Here is a 16,572-nt window from a genome sequence, read left to right on the forward strand (position 1 = left end):
CGTAAAGGGCCCACCTTAAAATAATGAATATCAGTTTAAGTGTATGCTATGTTTTCACCACTTTACCTTGTCATCAGACTGCCGTTTTTAATTTTACGCAGGGGGAACTGAAGTCGTTATCTCTGCTGTCTTCAAAGCCACCGAACTCATTCAAAAATAAACGGCAGTGGAAATATTCTAAATATAACATACAGTTAAACTGACTAGATTTTATAGGCAGGCCTTTTTTAGGTGTTTAAAATACGTTTTTCTATGTGTCAGTACATCTCTAAGCTTTTGTGTCCTCCTGCCTGCTTCTCCAAACTGGGGGCGTGCCGAATGTAGACATCTATGGCAGATAATACACTGAGTATAAGTATTGCATACAACCCCACTTCTGAAAAATCAAAAATATCCCTTTGAGCTCAGAGCTTTGTGGTGCACAGACAAAGGTTGAAGGACGATTGGAACCTGTTTACACCTTAGGAAACAAAAAATATGCAGAGTACAGCTCGTAAAAAATGATTTCCCAAGAGTGCACATGCTCTGCTGCCGGTGTGACAGAGTTCGCTGTGGATTCCCATCACTGGAGAAGTTTTACTGGCAGCTGGAGCAATTGAAGTGAAGAAAATGGATTTATCTACGAGCGCGTAAAAGGTTATGCTAACAAGAACGCACACACATGCATAAACATTTGCACAGAACAGGCCTTTAAAGAATGCAAACATACAAAAGACTCTTTTCTAATGTGTTAGTCAGCAGATTTGTTTCGTCTTGTTGGATATGCGCCGGTATGTGTGCATGCGCCTGCTAGTATATGCTAACACATTTATCCCTTGGCTCGTCTCTCATCTGTGTCATGACTGAGTGGACGGCGTTAAACCATACTGCTATTAGCTTTGGTCAGTCCATCTGTGCGTGCGTGTTCCAAAAGGTATGAAGGGTCCTGATCAAGTCAAGCTGGTGTGATAGCTGATAGGTCTGTGACAGAGCTGCAATGGCTTCCAGACAGCTTAAACAGGGATTAAGCCCTTTCTCCATCCCCCGACCCTGCTGCTCCCATGAGGAATCTCTCCTTCATTGATGATTTAGACTCTGCTTCCCGACACCCAGTAATCCCTCTGAAAAGACCTCCGTGCTTCCCACTGTGGAGAAATCTCAAATGTCATCTAAGTCATTGATTTATAGCTTTTTATTGAATTTCTTTACTGATCTTTACATAATATTGGCCCCAAGGGATTTCATTGTGGCATTGTATTGCACATAATAGTTACAGGGAGTGTCTTGCAGTAGCATCTTAATGGCCCTAACAGACTGTGCCCTACATATGTTTGGTGGGAGACATGGTTATAAATTAGATATCAGCTGCACTGGTGACCTGCCTTCGTTGAATGAGAATACAGCCGAGTTTGTTTTTGTTGCTGTATGTGTTTGTATGCCTACACGTGGGGTAGATTTTTGCAGTTTAGGAGGAATGACACGCAAGGTCCCTGGCCACACTTGAAGGGATGTTGAGGTCACAAGGATGCACTATTGTATTTAGGCATCTCTGCATTTTATTAGATTAGATTACTGACACAGATCATTTTTGAAACATACTCTTAGAGGTGTAGAATTCGTGTTGTAATATTGAAGTTGAAGTTTATTTCAGATTGACTTTCAACAAAAACATATCAACGTATCATATGAATCACAATGAAGTTTTTCAACCAACTTTGAGAAAGATAAATTCTGGGTACAATGATCCTCGCTTCCACTGCCATCAACAATAGTTAGTGTGCATATACCATTCCCCTCCATATCCATGAACATTTCTTTATGAACTTAAGACACTTTTTCAGTCAGGTTTTGCAAGGAGCAATGAAAACAAAATAACCTTTAGTGAGAACAAACAACCTTTAATGTCAAAAGCTATTACCAGTGCATTTTATAGACCCAGAAGAAACTAACGTGTCACAAAAACAGTGAAACGTTCCCTGAGGGGAATCAAAACTTCTGTGTGTAGGTGATGCATTGACTTTGACGTTGTATTGTATTATATTTTGTGTGTGTGTGCAGGCAAATGAAGGACCAGTCGAAGAAGGTGGCCAACCTGAAACACAAGGAGCAGATAGAGAAGAGCAGGAACGCCCAGCTGATGGAGGATGCCAAGAAGAGAGAGGACAATCTGAACGAAAGCTCCCAACAGATAAAGGTATAGAAGGAGGAAGAGGTGGAAGGAGTGTGATGGGGGGTGAGGCCGAAAAAGTTTCTATCCTTCTCTCCATCCTACCTTGAATATTTTCTGCTATCACAACAATCCTTCATCATAACGTGACAAATGTGACAGGGAGCAGCCTGAGGCAATGTCAAACACGCTTGCTATAACACACACACACACACACACACACACACACACACACACACACACACACACACACACACACACACACACACACACACACACACACACACACACACACACCCACAAGACGCAGCTCTCACTGGGGGAGTGCTTGAGAGGGGATAGCTGAAGAGAATGATTGACAGGGAGAGCAGATGGAAGATGAAGAGGAGAGGAAAAGAGAAGGCAAAAAAATGAACGGAGGAGTGAAGGGGAGAAAGGAGGTGAGGAAGAGAGGTGATTAGAGGGGAACACACTAAACAATGAAATGAATGCTGCGGGTTTTATAATACTTCCTGTGGTGTGAGAGCATCTCCTAATTGTCTGCTGGGATGTCAAGTGACCGCATGATGAACAGGCATGTGTGGGGTGATGATTGTCACTGTGGTTTCTTCATATTTCAAATTTTCCTTCACCTCTAAACCGCTACCTTTAACTATTTTTTTCACCCCTAATTTCTCTTCAATTTCCCCAGACTTCCTCTTTACTTTTTTCCACCCTCCTCTTCCAGTAATCGTTAGTAACCTCAGTGGCTTCTCTGATTAGAGGCAGATGAAAACCTTTTCTCTCTGTGTGTGTGTGTGTGTGTGTGTGTGTGTGTGTGTGTGTGTGTGTGTGTGTGTGTGTGTGTGTGTGTGTGTGTGTGTGTGTGTGTGTGTGTGTGTGTGTGTGTGTGTGTGTGTGTGTGTGTGTGTGTGTGTGTGTGTGTGTGTGTGTGTGTGTGTGTGTGTGTGTGTGTGTGTGTGTGTGTGTGTGTGTGTGTGTGTGTGTGTGTGTGTGTGTGTGTGTGTGTGTGTGTGTGTGTGTGTGTGTGTGTGTGTGTGTGTGTGTGTGTGTGTGTGTGTGTGTGTGTGTAAGCGCCCTCCAGCTATGATTGATCTTTGGTTTTAAGAAGTTTGGAAGATGTCATTTATGTGACTGCTTGTGGTTAGGAGATGAGCTGATAGCTATGTGAGTCAGTCAGACTTATGAGACCGCTGCGGTTACAACCATAGCTAGTGTGTGTCAATTGTAAGCATCTTGCATAGTTCAACTAGCACTGGAGACTAGAAATGGAATCTGAGTATAATCCGGACCGTAAATCTTAATCTAATTAAAGTCTGTCTCAGGCTACATAGTTAGACACCAAGTAATATTGGATCAGGAGCAGGAGTCACAATCACAGCACATGTGTAGGCGATGTCCTGGAGGTTTGTTCATCCACTGTCTCTGTAATGGCTCTGTCTCATTCAGTTATTTATTCCACTCTACTTAAACCAGGAAGCCTGGCGAGAGGGGGAATAGCTCTTCTCTGACAGTCTGCAGTGTTTTAATCCTGCTTTTTAGTATCCGCTCAGCTCGCTTGGAACCTCGATTGAGGTGGCACCAAAAAAGTACCAGTTACTAATCACAACTTTTGCTATTGGAAAAACAGAAAAGTCGTTACTTAATGAATGTTAGATTAATCAACTGATCGTCTCAGCGCTGCCACGGTTTGTGCTCCTTACGCCGCTTACTCTCTCTCTGTAGGACTCCCTCCGTCTGAAGGAGGAGCGCATTGAGGAGCTGGAGGAGGCGCTGAGGGAAAGTGTTCAGATCACAGCGGAGAGGGAGGTGGTGCTCGCCCAGGAGGAGCAGGCACGCACACATTCTGAGAAACAGGTACCGTCTCTCTCTGTAGCAAGTGTGTTACTGCATGTCTAAGATAAACCCTTACCCCCAAACCAGTAAATGTGTTACCCTTACCCTTTCCTTTAATTCCTTCAACTCAACCCCTATCAGTTACTTTGTTGGTTCACATAATACACACACACTTCTGAGGTTTTCCTTTATTTTTCTGTCTTTCTGAGACATTTGGACAAGCAAACACACACAGACAAACATATTTGGCGCAACATAGAAACTCTTTCTGACATAGCTAAACATTGCTGTGCCAATAGTGGCTAATGGTAGCGGCAACACTCATGCGCTGTGCCAACTGAGCTCATTCAGGTGTGGCTCCCTGTGTGTGTGTTTGCCCAGTCACTCCTCATTTGGAGGAGAGGTAAATAAATCCCTATTTAAAGAAAAGCTTGTATGTTGTCCGCTTCAGCCAAAATACACACAACATACACAAACAGCCTTTTCTTAAAAGGAGCGTGAGCCCCACCGCTCCAATTTGTAATCTTTTTTATCTATATTGAGACAGTCGGAAAGCTCATAGTGGTGTTAAGGGAGGCTCAGAAGGGAAGGGTTTAGTGGATTCAACCTCAGACCAGTGGGAGTGTGTGTGCTGCTCCCCTGGGTACCAGTGACTTAACGAGGCCGTAGAGATGGGAAATGTTTCTCAGAGCCTGGATGGGTTTTGACAAGTGGGAAAAAACAGCGTGGGCTGTAAGGATGAAAACTGCCTTGAGAAAACATGGCCCGCTGTAGCTGTTGGCAAAACAGCAGGACTCCATTGTTATTACTGCCTCTAAATGTTGGCCGTCTTCTCTGGCCTTTACTTACCAGGCGTCTTCTGGACAGACACATAATGGCAGGCATGCAGACACACGTTTTTCTGCTGACACCCTCATCTACGGTTCATGTTAGTAAGTGCCACAGCAGAATAAGTTCCAGACCACAAATAAAGACGAGCGGATGGATATTGGAAAATTATGGACAAATGAAGGCAAAAAAATTTAGGTAAATTATTTATCGAAGATATAACAAAGCTTACAAACAAAGGTACCGTTCAAATTGCTGTAATGATGGGTTTGAACAAGATAGAAAAAATATGTATGTGGTATGGTTAACCTTCTACTGTACCACCATCTTTTTTTAGAGGGGTGGGCAGCAGGGGATGTTCAAGGTTAGGTAAAAAGTCAACAGATGCCACATAGAATTGAAGTCTTAAAGCTGGGAACCTGAAGATTAATCTGAGATGTGTCAAGGTCTTCTATTCATAAAACTGTAATGAACATTGTGTTTCGGTCAGGTGCCTGTTCAAACTTGGAAAGGAAAGCGTGTATAAGAGCTTAGAACATCATAATGGGAGTATATGATGGCCATCATCATGCTTTATTATGTCTCATAAGCTGTTGCAGCAATTTCTGGGTTAATTCCACACAGATTTGGTGAAAAATTAAATTAAAAAACGTTACCACTCAAGAATTGATAAAAAGGGTCAAAATTCCCCCTGAACTACATTAAAACATCCAGATCTTGAGAAACACCATAGAAAAATCCATGCTGTGATTTGGTGTCAAAAACTTCTGGAGATTTCTGTACGATTTTTCTTCAGTTAAATGGTGAGCACTTCTGGAAACTGCTCAGAAAGCCTCTTATTGTCGGTATGCTGAGGAGAGCCATCCATCCTCTGATATCTCTAGTTTGTGGTTGTAAAGTTTCATGAGCCTGGGAGTATCCTAGAGGAAACAACAGGTCATTTTATACAGTGAATTTAAAAAATGAAATGGAGTCTCAGCTTTATGTTAGAATAGGTGGGATCATTTATACGGCACGAGAAAAAACTGCATGGTTTTGGCCCCAAGCTGCATAGAATAAGCATAAAGCCTGTTACAAAGTGGACCAGAAGGGGGACCAGAAACCATTTCAGGAATTCAGGAACCTAACCTGCATTTAAACTGTAGGAGCAAGTGTCTAGATTTAGTTCCTTGGACTTTCTGATGACCAAGAAAGAGCTCATCCTCACTGATCCATCAAAAACAAACCTTGTGGCTACCATTACTTGTCTGCAGCTTAGTTCACACTGTAAACAAGCACTGGTTGCCACTAGTATCAAGGTTATGCCGGTTGGCTTCCAGAACAAAGGAAGTGAACAACAGAAACAAAACTGTTTTCATTTTTTTTCCTACTAAATCAGAAATAGAGAACCATAAAACACACAGATTCGGTTGAATATGCTTTCTGGAGTTTAGCTCCTACTTTTTCACCTCTGCAGGTCTCCTTTGCATCATTTAGTTCAGTCCACAGTAACTAAAAAGAACAACATGATGAATCCGTTGTTTCCTCTTGTGTAAAAATTGCATCACAAATGCTGCCATAAAGGCACTCTTAGTTCTTGAGTTAATTTCCTGTGGTGCCTTAGTTCCTGGAGCAGTTTGGTCAATTTGATCCAGTAGTCACCTATGGATTTATTACAATTCCACAGAGCAAAGACACTGTTGCAGAGACGATCAAACAAGGCTTTGGGTTTTGGATTGGGTGGATTGGAACAATTAAAGATAGAAAAATCAAATCCAACATGTTTATCGTCCTGAAATTGACTGTGGCTTAATTAGTTTACAGCAATTGTCCCAAGCTCTCACAATTGATTTGGCAGTGATACATGGAAATACTTCAAAATGCTACAAGTGGCAGCTTTAATTAGACAGAAGGGAGGCTGTTTGGGCCAGGACCGGGTGCTGGAGAGCGTCCTAGTGTTAAAATGCTTCAGTGAAGGAGGAAGGAGTAGAAACGACGGCGTGCGGTGAACGAGTGGAGATGGCAGCCAAACACTTGGTGAAGCGTTCACCCAACATCAACAACACTAAGTCAGCCTTTCAGCACAGACACACACGTGTACATGTGGTACTCACATGCAGGATAGTAATACACAAACACACACACACACACACACACACACACAAACATGGCGGAAAGAAGTGCTAACTGCTATTTAAACAGCAGCACAACATGGCATTCAGCAGGAGCCAGATGGACGCGACTTTGGTTTTCTGACTGGAAACGTGTCTCTATATACACGAGTAAATTGTAAATAAATATTTTTATATTCCCGTTTTACAACTGCGTCACTGCAATTAACTTTTCACATGATCATTTATAAAATGATGACAGAGGGAGAGACAATTTCCTCCCTTAATGAGGACGGCCTGTTCAAAGGCACAAACACTGCTTATTATAGCGTTGGCACACACACACGCACATGCGGCCAAACCAGGCACATTTACACACCCTGACTACATATGAGTAGTCGTACACACACACACCTTTAGTATGCAGTGTGTGTGTCTGTGTGTGTCTATGTGTGTGTGTGTCTGTCTGTCTGTGTGTGTGTCTGTCTGTGTGTGTGTGTGTGCAAGGGACTGTCCCATGGATAAAATCCGTTGACCAAGACGACATGAAAATATACAAAAACCTTTTCTGCTAGACATGAGTCACTTCTGTATATGTAATCACTAAAGAAAGGTGTGTGTGTGTGTGTGTGTGTGTGTGTGTGTGTGTGTGTGTGTGTGTGTGTGTGTGTGTGTGTGTGTGTGTGTGTGTGTGTGTGTGTGTGTGTGTGTGTGTGTGTGTGTGTGTGTGTGTGTGTGTGTGTGTGTGTGTGTGTGTGTGTGTGTGTGTGTGTGTGTGTGTGTGTGTGTGTGTGTGTGTGTGTGTGTGTGTGTGTGTGTCAGAAATGAGTCAACAGTATGACACACTCCATCCGTCTCTTCAGACACCAAACTAAAGACAGGCTTTCTTTTCTCCAGCTTTCCGTCTTTCATCAACCACACAATTATAATTCTCGAACTCAATGCACCTTCGTCTTTCTCTCTTTCCTTTCTTTCTCTCAAATTAAAGTTGAAATCACTCTTATGCACAAAAAACACATTCAGAAGACTGAAGGGGTTTGCTGTCCTCCCCTCCAACTCCTTCTTTTCCAGCTGGGCCTTGTCACTCCTCACCCCTCCCTCCTGCATCCCTCCATCCTTTAATCTCTACATCTCTGATGTCGGCCAAAAGCCTTTCTCTCCTCCTTTCCCCTCTATGTTTCCCTGGCTCTGTTCTTATTTTACACTCTCCTCTCCTCTCCTCTCCTCTCCTCTCCTCTCCTCTCCTCTCCTCTCTCCTGTCTTGTCTTGACCGAATTGCATTTTTAACGCTGCTTGTGTTTCTGACTGCTCAGTATTTTGCGCTCTGTCTGCACTTTCTCTTTCATGTGCTTAGCATTTGTCTCTTTTCATTCTCTATCTCATCTTTTGCTGTGTACCTTTTCACTTGAGCACTTTTACAACGTTTCTCTTTCTCCTCTCCTTTTCTCTGCTTTTTCTCCCTGTATGTTTGTTGTGTTAATCGTGTCCCCCGTCTCAACTGCTTCTTCTTTGTTTATGCCCTATTTCCCTCTTCTTCATTTTGTCCTCTATTACACCTTTGTCATCTTTTTTTGTACACTCTCCCTCCTTTCCTCTGTCTTTTCTTTGTATCTGATCTCTCCCTATGTTGCTCTTTCCCCCTTTTCTATGCTGATTTCCTTTCCTCTCTTATATTTCTGTCTCTCATTTTGTCACTATCTCCTTACCCTATCCAATCTCTCTCTCTCTCTCTCCTTCTCTCTCTCTCTCTCTCTTTGCTCTTTTTGTATGCAGCTTTCTCACATTCCAATGCATGAGTTCACCACAGCCGGCTTTAGGTGGTCAAAGGTAACTAAACAATCATCACCAACCTCACTCACCAAACTTTTACTGTACATTTCATCCTTCATCCATGTCTTCACCATTCAGCTTTTTTCGTTCTACTCTGTCACATAGCATAGGAAATCTTTATTTACTGCCTGACTGATCTCTATGAACAGTTTCTGTAAAGGATTGGGGTAGCAGAAACGTTTTGGTTCCTGTTTGTGGTCTGAATAGTCTTTTTATCAATCACGTTTGAGCAGGCTTTGGTTACATGCAGGTATACAGTCTGTGCAGAGAGCAAACGAGACAGGAACGCATTCGCCGGAATGCAATTACGGTACTCATGGGCAATTGAGTGACAAGAGTTTAGCTTTTTTTAATCCGCATTTTGTTTTTATTTTTGTTTATAGAGGCGCCCTCTCAACTCCATTATCGAAAAAGACTTGAATGTTGAAGTCTTAGCCCGAATATCTGCTGGCTACACCGTAAAACATGAAATATTAGCCGTTGCCCACAGAGGCTAAATAATTGTAATGCTTATCTTCTCTTAGCATTAACTCCTACCATTATTACACAAAACGTACTTTCAGGACGTGGATGGAGCAAAAGCACAGAGACAGCTTCGACTGGGTAACTTTGATGAACCTCGTATCCCTCCGCCAACCTCAACCACCACTGAATCACAGGCAGAGCACAACACGTCAAACAGTTCCTCGGTTAACCCAAAGAACAGGACACACTACGAAGCTACAACCAATTCAAACATGCAACTCATTTGAGTCACAAAAGAAATCTCATCTTACATTATCATCAGAGAGATCGTAGATGGGTTTCTGATATTGTCCTGTAACTGGTCAAGCTATCGTAGAAAGTGCACAAAAAGTTTCTTCATTTTGATCTGACCCTGATTTGTTTGCTTCTTTGTTCATTCATTCATTCATTCATTCATTCATTCATGCTGACGTTATAGCAAGCCCTATGTTTCATTCTTAAAGGAGTAAAACCAAATTGGAAAATTATTTATATTAAAATAGCAACTCCGAAACACTGTAGCACCTACAAAGGCCTTTGGAGGTAGAATCAGTAGTCCACATAAAAGTCTAGATGCTAATATGGGCGAAGTAAAGCCTGAAGATGGATGGGTATTTATCAGATTAACAACTTTAAGATTATGGTGGTGATGGACATGGTGTTGTGTTGGGTCTGAATGAGAGGAATGACAACAAAACATGAGAGAAAGATCTTCCTTCTTGAAGCTTTGTTAGTTTTTACTCAAATCATAATACTTGTATTTTGTTTTTGTCCCCACTTCTCTCTGAACAAGTGCTGCTTTCAAGTCATCTTCAGGTTTTTTTTTTACCTCTGCTGATGCCATCTATTTTTCAGAGGATATACATGCATCTCTGTGACACTTTTCCTTTTTCAGTTTTTTTCTTTTTGTCTCCACGCGTGCGTGCGTGCGTGCGTGCGTGTGTGTGTGTGTGTGTGTGTGTGTGTGTGCGCGTCTGTGTAAATGCTTGCATGTGTTTTGTGTGCACATGCTTGCGTGCAGTAGGCCAGGTCCTCGCCATGCTGTGAGAAATACGGTGACCTCGACACTTTGACCTCACGGACATTAAACTGACAAACTGATATACACCCAGACAGACGTAGATAAAATTTATATCAGGAAAGAGAAACAACATAAAGAGAGACAAGAAAAAACGGAGAAGAAAGATGACATGTCTGATGTTCTGCAATCGAACATCTCGTGTGAGAGAAACAAGATAAGACAGAGAAATTATTAAATCATTTCAAAAGCACAGTAGCTGTCAGATGCCCAGGCACAGACAGAGAGAAAGAAACACGCACACAAAACATTAATGCAGATAGAGAGGAGAAAAAGCTGTAGGAAAATATGAAAGAAAGATATCAGATTGAGACAGAATTGGAAAAAGTAAAAGTCATGTTTAAAATTGCTTAATGTGTGTGTGTGTGTCAGGTGGAGGACTTGCTGGTTGCCATGGAGAGGGTGAAACAGGAACTGGACGTGATGAAAGCCAAGCTGTCATCAACTCAACTCTCACTGGCTGAGAAGGAAGGTCACCTGACCGCCCTGCGGGCCGAGCGGCGGAAGCACCTGGAGGAGGTCCTGGAGATGAAGTAAGACACACACATTTTATTACTTTGATTTATCTTAACATGTGAAATAACTGAACGTTGACATTTCTGTCATGTTTCCAATGACACAAACGCACAGTGTGAAAAATGCTTCCTATCTACCTACGTATTCATCAGTCTCTAAATCTGTTCATCTCTCCGTTTTCTACCCTCATATGTGGATTCACAATCACTTTCACTTGCACACTGTTGTTATGAACAAATAGCCAACATCAACACACTAATATACTGTACTTACAATGTCAGTGTTGATATGCTGACGTTTGGCAGCAGGGCTTAGCAACAATATGACAATGACAATATACGGTATATCCTAAAAATGTTTATTGTATATATTTTTCCATAGCGTTTCTTTCGCACTGTTTCGAAAAAACAGTGGCCGAAACTGCGTTACAGCATTTGCATTATGCTTTATGTTTTGATCCTGGCACATTATGTTCATTTTGCACTAAAATGAGAAAATACCCACTACATTTTATTTCTCAAGTATTTAATTCACACAGGAGTATACAAAAATAGGCTTTACAATGTAGACTATTCATTTATTGAATTACCAGAAAACATGCTATATCATGACATATACTGTATACTGTATACATGTATTGTTTTCGAGATATGAAATGACCTATAGTGGTATTGCCCAGCCCTAACTGAGGGGAATGCAAATTGCAAAATGCAAAAGTTCAATGGCAATCCATCCAATGCTTGTTGAATTGTTTCACTAAATAATACAAACGTAAAACGAAAAGTCAGTGTATCACTTAAAGTGTAATTCAGGTGCAAAAATCATCCCATGGTCTATTTTGGCACTTACATACATTAAATAAGCCATCGAGACTATTAACGTAGAAAACTGTGAGTGTTTTGAAAGACTTACCAACTGGCCCCGGCTCCAGCTCCTCTCGTAGTTCCATTCAAGTCCAATACCAAATGCAATCCAAAAGGAAGGAGCCTATTGGTGCTTCGTTTTAATGCCTTCACCGTAATGCCTCGAGCTAATCAGTGCTAGCCACGTCCAGCTGTTAGAGACTCTCCTGGATATCTCCGTTAATAGTTGTTACACTAAAAAAACTGTCTTGATGGCTTATTTGATGTATGTATGTATGTGCCGAAAAAAAACCATGGGATGATTTTTGCGCCGGAATTACAACCCCTGGGCACCACGAATGTCTACACAGAGTTTCACAGCTATCCATCTCATAGTTGAGATATTTCATTCTGGACCAACAGACTGATCCATAGAGCCAGCAACATTTTTACAACTTTTAGAAAATACTGTATTTACTTAACTGTATAGTTTTACCCTCACTTACTGTACTTTCCATTTGGCACACCAGTCAACTTATACAGTAAAAAGACTCCACCAGACACACGACCTTCAACACTTCCCCTGAAATTAGCAACTCTTATGATATCTCCAGTAGTTTCCCATGTCACCTCAGTGTTCCAGGAAGGTGGTCACTGGTCACATTGGTATGATCTTCACCCAACACCTCATCAACTCTCTCTTTCCTCTTCCTGCCTTTACCCCTCTGTCTCTCTCTCCTTTCTACTTTTATCACCTCCTTGATTCGCTCAGCACTTTAAAGCTAGAGAAGTAAGTAGTGTGTTAATGCAATATCCATGTACCGCTGTCTAGCTCTTCATATGATTGATTACATACACAGACACCCGCACACACTTAGTGTCAATCTTTAATGCCATTTTGATAGAGGGGTTTGCATTTTAAGTGGATCTATGAGGAGCCCAGCAGTCCGATGCTTCCCTGTATTTTCTGCTCTTTTACATCCTCACTGAGACCTTACTACAAGGTCTAATTTAGTGGAACAACTCTTTGGGCTGAAATCGAAGCCAAGGAGAATGTCCGTGTTAGCATGTCCTGACTGTTTATACACGCTTTGGGACTATCTTTTACTGTGGCATGATGGGAAAAAGAGGGCATGCTCTGTGATTTAGTTTTCCTGAACCCCGTCCTCGGCTTTTTCTAGCAACGTAGCATTTCTGTGTTTTGGAGAGAGAGAGACAGAGAGAGATAGTGTGTCTGTGTATGTTCAGCATGTCCATTCACAGGCCAGGTGAGCAAGTTATTGGCCATTTTATCGCCTTAGTAACGACCCGTGTGATTATTACAAGCATCAGTGCTTCAGAATGCGAGGGCTTGTTTTCATATGTGAATTTGCATGTGTGAGCGTACACGTGTGCAAGCACACTTTGATTGATTTATTGACGACTGACTTGTCCCACGTTCCTTTTATGAAAATACAGGCGCCATGTTGAATATTTATGGGAACACACAGGTGGACACGCACACACACTAACACACACACACACACACACACGCATCCTTACCTCATGTACATATTTACCCTCACCCTTCTGTCTGAATCTTTCGGTTTTAGCGCCTGTCTCTTTATGACCCCCTCTTGAAAAAGCAAGTTCTTCATCTGCGCTCTCTGCGCCATTATTGCAGCCAGGGAATAACTGCGCCGGCCCTGTAGCAGCACTTTCTACCTATATATAGTATAGTTGTGACATCACAACTATACAGAAGTCCTGACAGCTCGTTTAAAGGCACAGTTTCTGAATACAGGCTGTGTGCATTTCTCCTTCAGTTGATCCTTTCACAGTATTTATACAGCACCTCAACCTGCTTTATAATAAAAAAAAGTCATTGAAATCTCCCTTTTCACGATATGGGATCGTCTAAGTTGTCTAGTAGCCAAAGGTACATTTCCACTAATATTTGTGTATAATTATAAAGTGGGTAAATTAAATAGAATGCAGTTAATACTTCTGTACACAAGTCACTCTTCCAGCACTTTTTGCAGCCTTGATGTTATTCTAATAGGGGTGTTTTGGGCAAATATTTGGGCAGGTTTTCAAAGGTCCTTGATATCCTTAAACGTTTGTGAATTTGAGGGAAAAAAGCAAGACCTTGAAAGTTTTTTAAAATAGACATAAATAGACGTGGTTCATTGAAAGTGCTTGTATTTATGTATTTTGTGTAACATTTGATAATGTAAGTAAAGAAGCTGTGTTCTGCAGTCTGCATGTGTGTCTCCTGTCTCAGTTGCATCATTTCACGTGCGTGCACGTGACACATCATAACTGGGAAGTGTTCGCCCAGTCAAGCCTCTCTCTCTTTATAGTTGTTGCCTGTGAGCTTCTGGAATGCCTGCTAGTTCTCATTATACAAATGTTCAGTGTTGTAACAGTAATGAACCTTGATCCGTGTCTTAATCTATGCTGTGCTGGGTCTTTGAATTTGAGGGAATTGGGTCTGACAAGTCATTGAATTTTATGTTTAAGTTGGTCTGGCAACCCTGAATACATCTGTATCACGTGTTATACCATTAAAAGGTAAATAAACACTACTTTTCATTCAGTTTCAAATCATAAAATCTCTGGCAGAAGGCCTTAGAGAAGAAATTGTTACTCCTTTTTTCCCTCTCTCAAATAGTATTTCTGTCCCAACAATATTGATTGTTTGCAAGATATGATTTATTTATTGTTGGCCAGCAGTTTTTTTGTCTGTTGAGTCTTACCAACACTTCCATACCACTTATTTTGTCTGTTTTCACCTTTATACTGTTTGTTTTCCGATCAAAAGTAGCTCCAGTTTTTTTCCTCCTTTAGAAATAGAAAGCTTTTAATGTCATCGTTCAATTTCATGTGGGATTATTTGACAACTAACTGAAACAAATACAGCACTTTAATGCTCTTCCTTTGACATAATACATGATATTGTTTAGGCTGCAGAAAAGTATTCACACATTTGGAATATTGTGTATTTCTGTGTCCCCTTCAGTGAGAAGTTAAGATGTTTCAGGTAGCCGTAGACGTCTTGCTGTGAGTTATGTGCATGACGCCACTGCTCATATTTTTCACAGGACATTAGGGTTTGGTCAGCAAATACGTCATTTGCTTCTGGCTTTCTCCCACATATAAAACATGAGATGTTTAAGGTGGCTGTGTCCTGCGTGTCCATATATCTCAGTGTAATGCACATGAAACTGTCTCTGCACACACAGGCTGCTGTAACTCTTCAGGGTTTGATGTCTGAATTGTCGGCCAGTTTTACATCGCTGTAAGGTTTAATGTTACTGTAAGACATGATATATGATACTGCATGTTTCAGAGGTTTCTTGGACAGATATATAATATATTAACACCAATGCACACTTTCACTCCCATGCAGAAATATATACCAAAAACAGCTGGAATACTGATATTGTGTCTCACTTTCTCTGTTTTCTCCCTTTCCTTCTCTTCTTGCTTTACACTCACACATTGTAATGTAATTGTGTGAACGTCTATCTATCTTTGTGCCATAAATTTCACCGGCTGGTTATATATGTCTTCTTTACTCAAACACTATGCTAACCTTCAGTCCCTGAGGTTTATTGTTAGTTTGTGTGCGTGTATTTCTGTGTGTGTGCTTAAGATCACAAAAGTGTACGATATACAGTAAAGGATCAAAATTCATGTGTACTTAAAACCACATGCAGCATCCACAAACATGTATATATACACTGATAACACTAAAATACACATGCGTGGACTCACACACACATGCATGGACTCACACACACACACACACACACACACACACACACACACACACACACACACACACACACACTAATGTACGCTAAAATCTGGCACAGAAAATACACAAACAGAATGACACAAAGATACACACATCTGCCCTGCAGGGCTCCAACATGCATCTTTCCCACTGATAAATCATCTGCAGCGACCTTCACATGAACACGTACACACACACACACACACACACACACACACACACACACACACACACACACACATATACACACACTCGTAAAACACTCACACAGACATATTTTCTTTGTGATATACATTAAATATGCACATGCTCGTTTTCTTCCCAGCCTCATGTGTGCTTGTGGGCAAAGTGTGTTGTCATGTGTTTGGATCATGCAGGTGTGTGTGTGTGTGTGTGTGTGTGTGTGTGTGCAGCTGTAGGAATGTGCTGACAGTGTGTGTGTAACAGCAGGGCGTCGGAGCTGAAATCCCAATCTGGATGAATTAAAGCCTATTTTTCTCTGCGCTGTTCTGCTCTACTGACATTTAACACTCATCTCTGCCTCACTCTACCGCTCTCCTCGTAGCTCAAGCATGTGTGTCCCTCTAGTACAGGTGTGTGTTTGAGGTGTAACTTCCAATGCTGCGCATGCCCAACCGGACTTGATTAATGGAAGACTCACATACAGGAGATTTGGTTTGGCTTTTGGAGAGAGTTTTTAAACCTATTGTTTGGGTTGTAGGTTATGGTTTATGGTCCAGTCGTTTAAATAGCCAAAATAAATAACTTGCCTCTAAATGCTTTTCTGTCTACACAGCCTACAATACCGACAATCCTTGGACATTTGATTTGTATAAAGAAAAACTCCCGCCAAAAATTCACTGAGGGGAGGTTGTAATAAAAGCATAATATGAGCTATTTGCAACCTTTTCCTTAATGTGTACTTTTTTTTTATCCTGGAGACAGTTGCTTAAGAAATGTCAGCACTTACATCACTGAAGATGATTCAAACGCATCCTGTCAACACAACAACACTCACACTGCAATTAAAACATCTCACACAGTTGGAATTTCTCTTTTTTAATATTTCAAACAATAATGATTCATTGGATTTGCAGCTGTGGCTTTTCCTCAGAGACACA

General features: G+C 41.4%; 1 protein-coding gene across 2 annotated transcripts in view; it reads left to right on the forward strand.

Annotated features, from left to right (window-relative positions):
* Positions 1–16,572, forward strand: part of LOC310962762 (ELKS/Rab6-interacting/CAST family member 1-like) — a 140,804-nt gene that overhangs the window by 61,205 nt on the left and 63,027 nt on the right. For both annotated transcript variants that reach the window (XM_083935324.1, XM_083935325.1), the window contains 3 exons: positions 2,038–2,173; positions 3,872–4,003; positions 10,685–10,845. In XM_083935324.1, coding sequence (XP_083791450.1) covers positions 2,038–2,173; positions 3,872–4,003; positions 10,685–10,845 — 429 coding nt within the window. The remainder of the gene's footprint in view (positions 1–2,037; positions 2,174–3,871; positions 4,004–10,684; positions 10,846–16,572) is intronic.

This window comes from Echiichthys vipera (genome assembly GCF_963691815.1).
Source record: "Echiichthys vipera genome assembly, chromosome: 20".
In the NCBI taxonomy this organism is placed as follows: Eukaryota; Metazoa; Chordata; class Actinopteri; order Perciformes; family Trachinidae; genus Echiichthys; species Echiichthys vipera.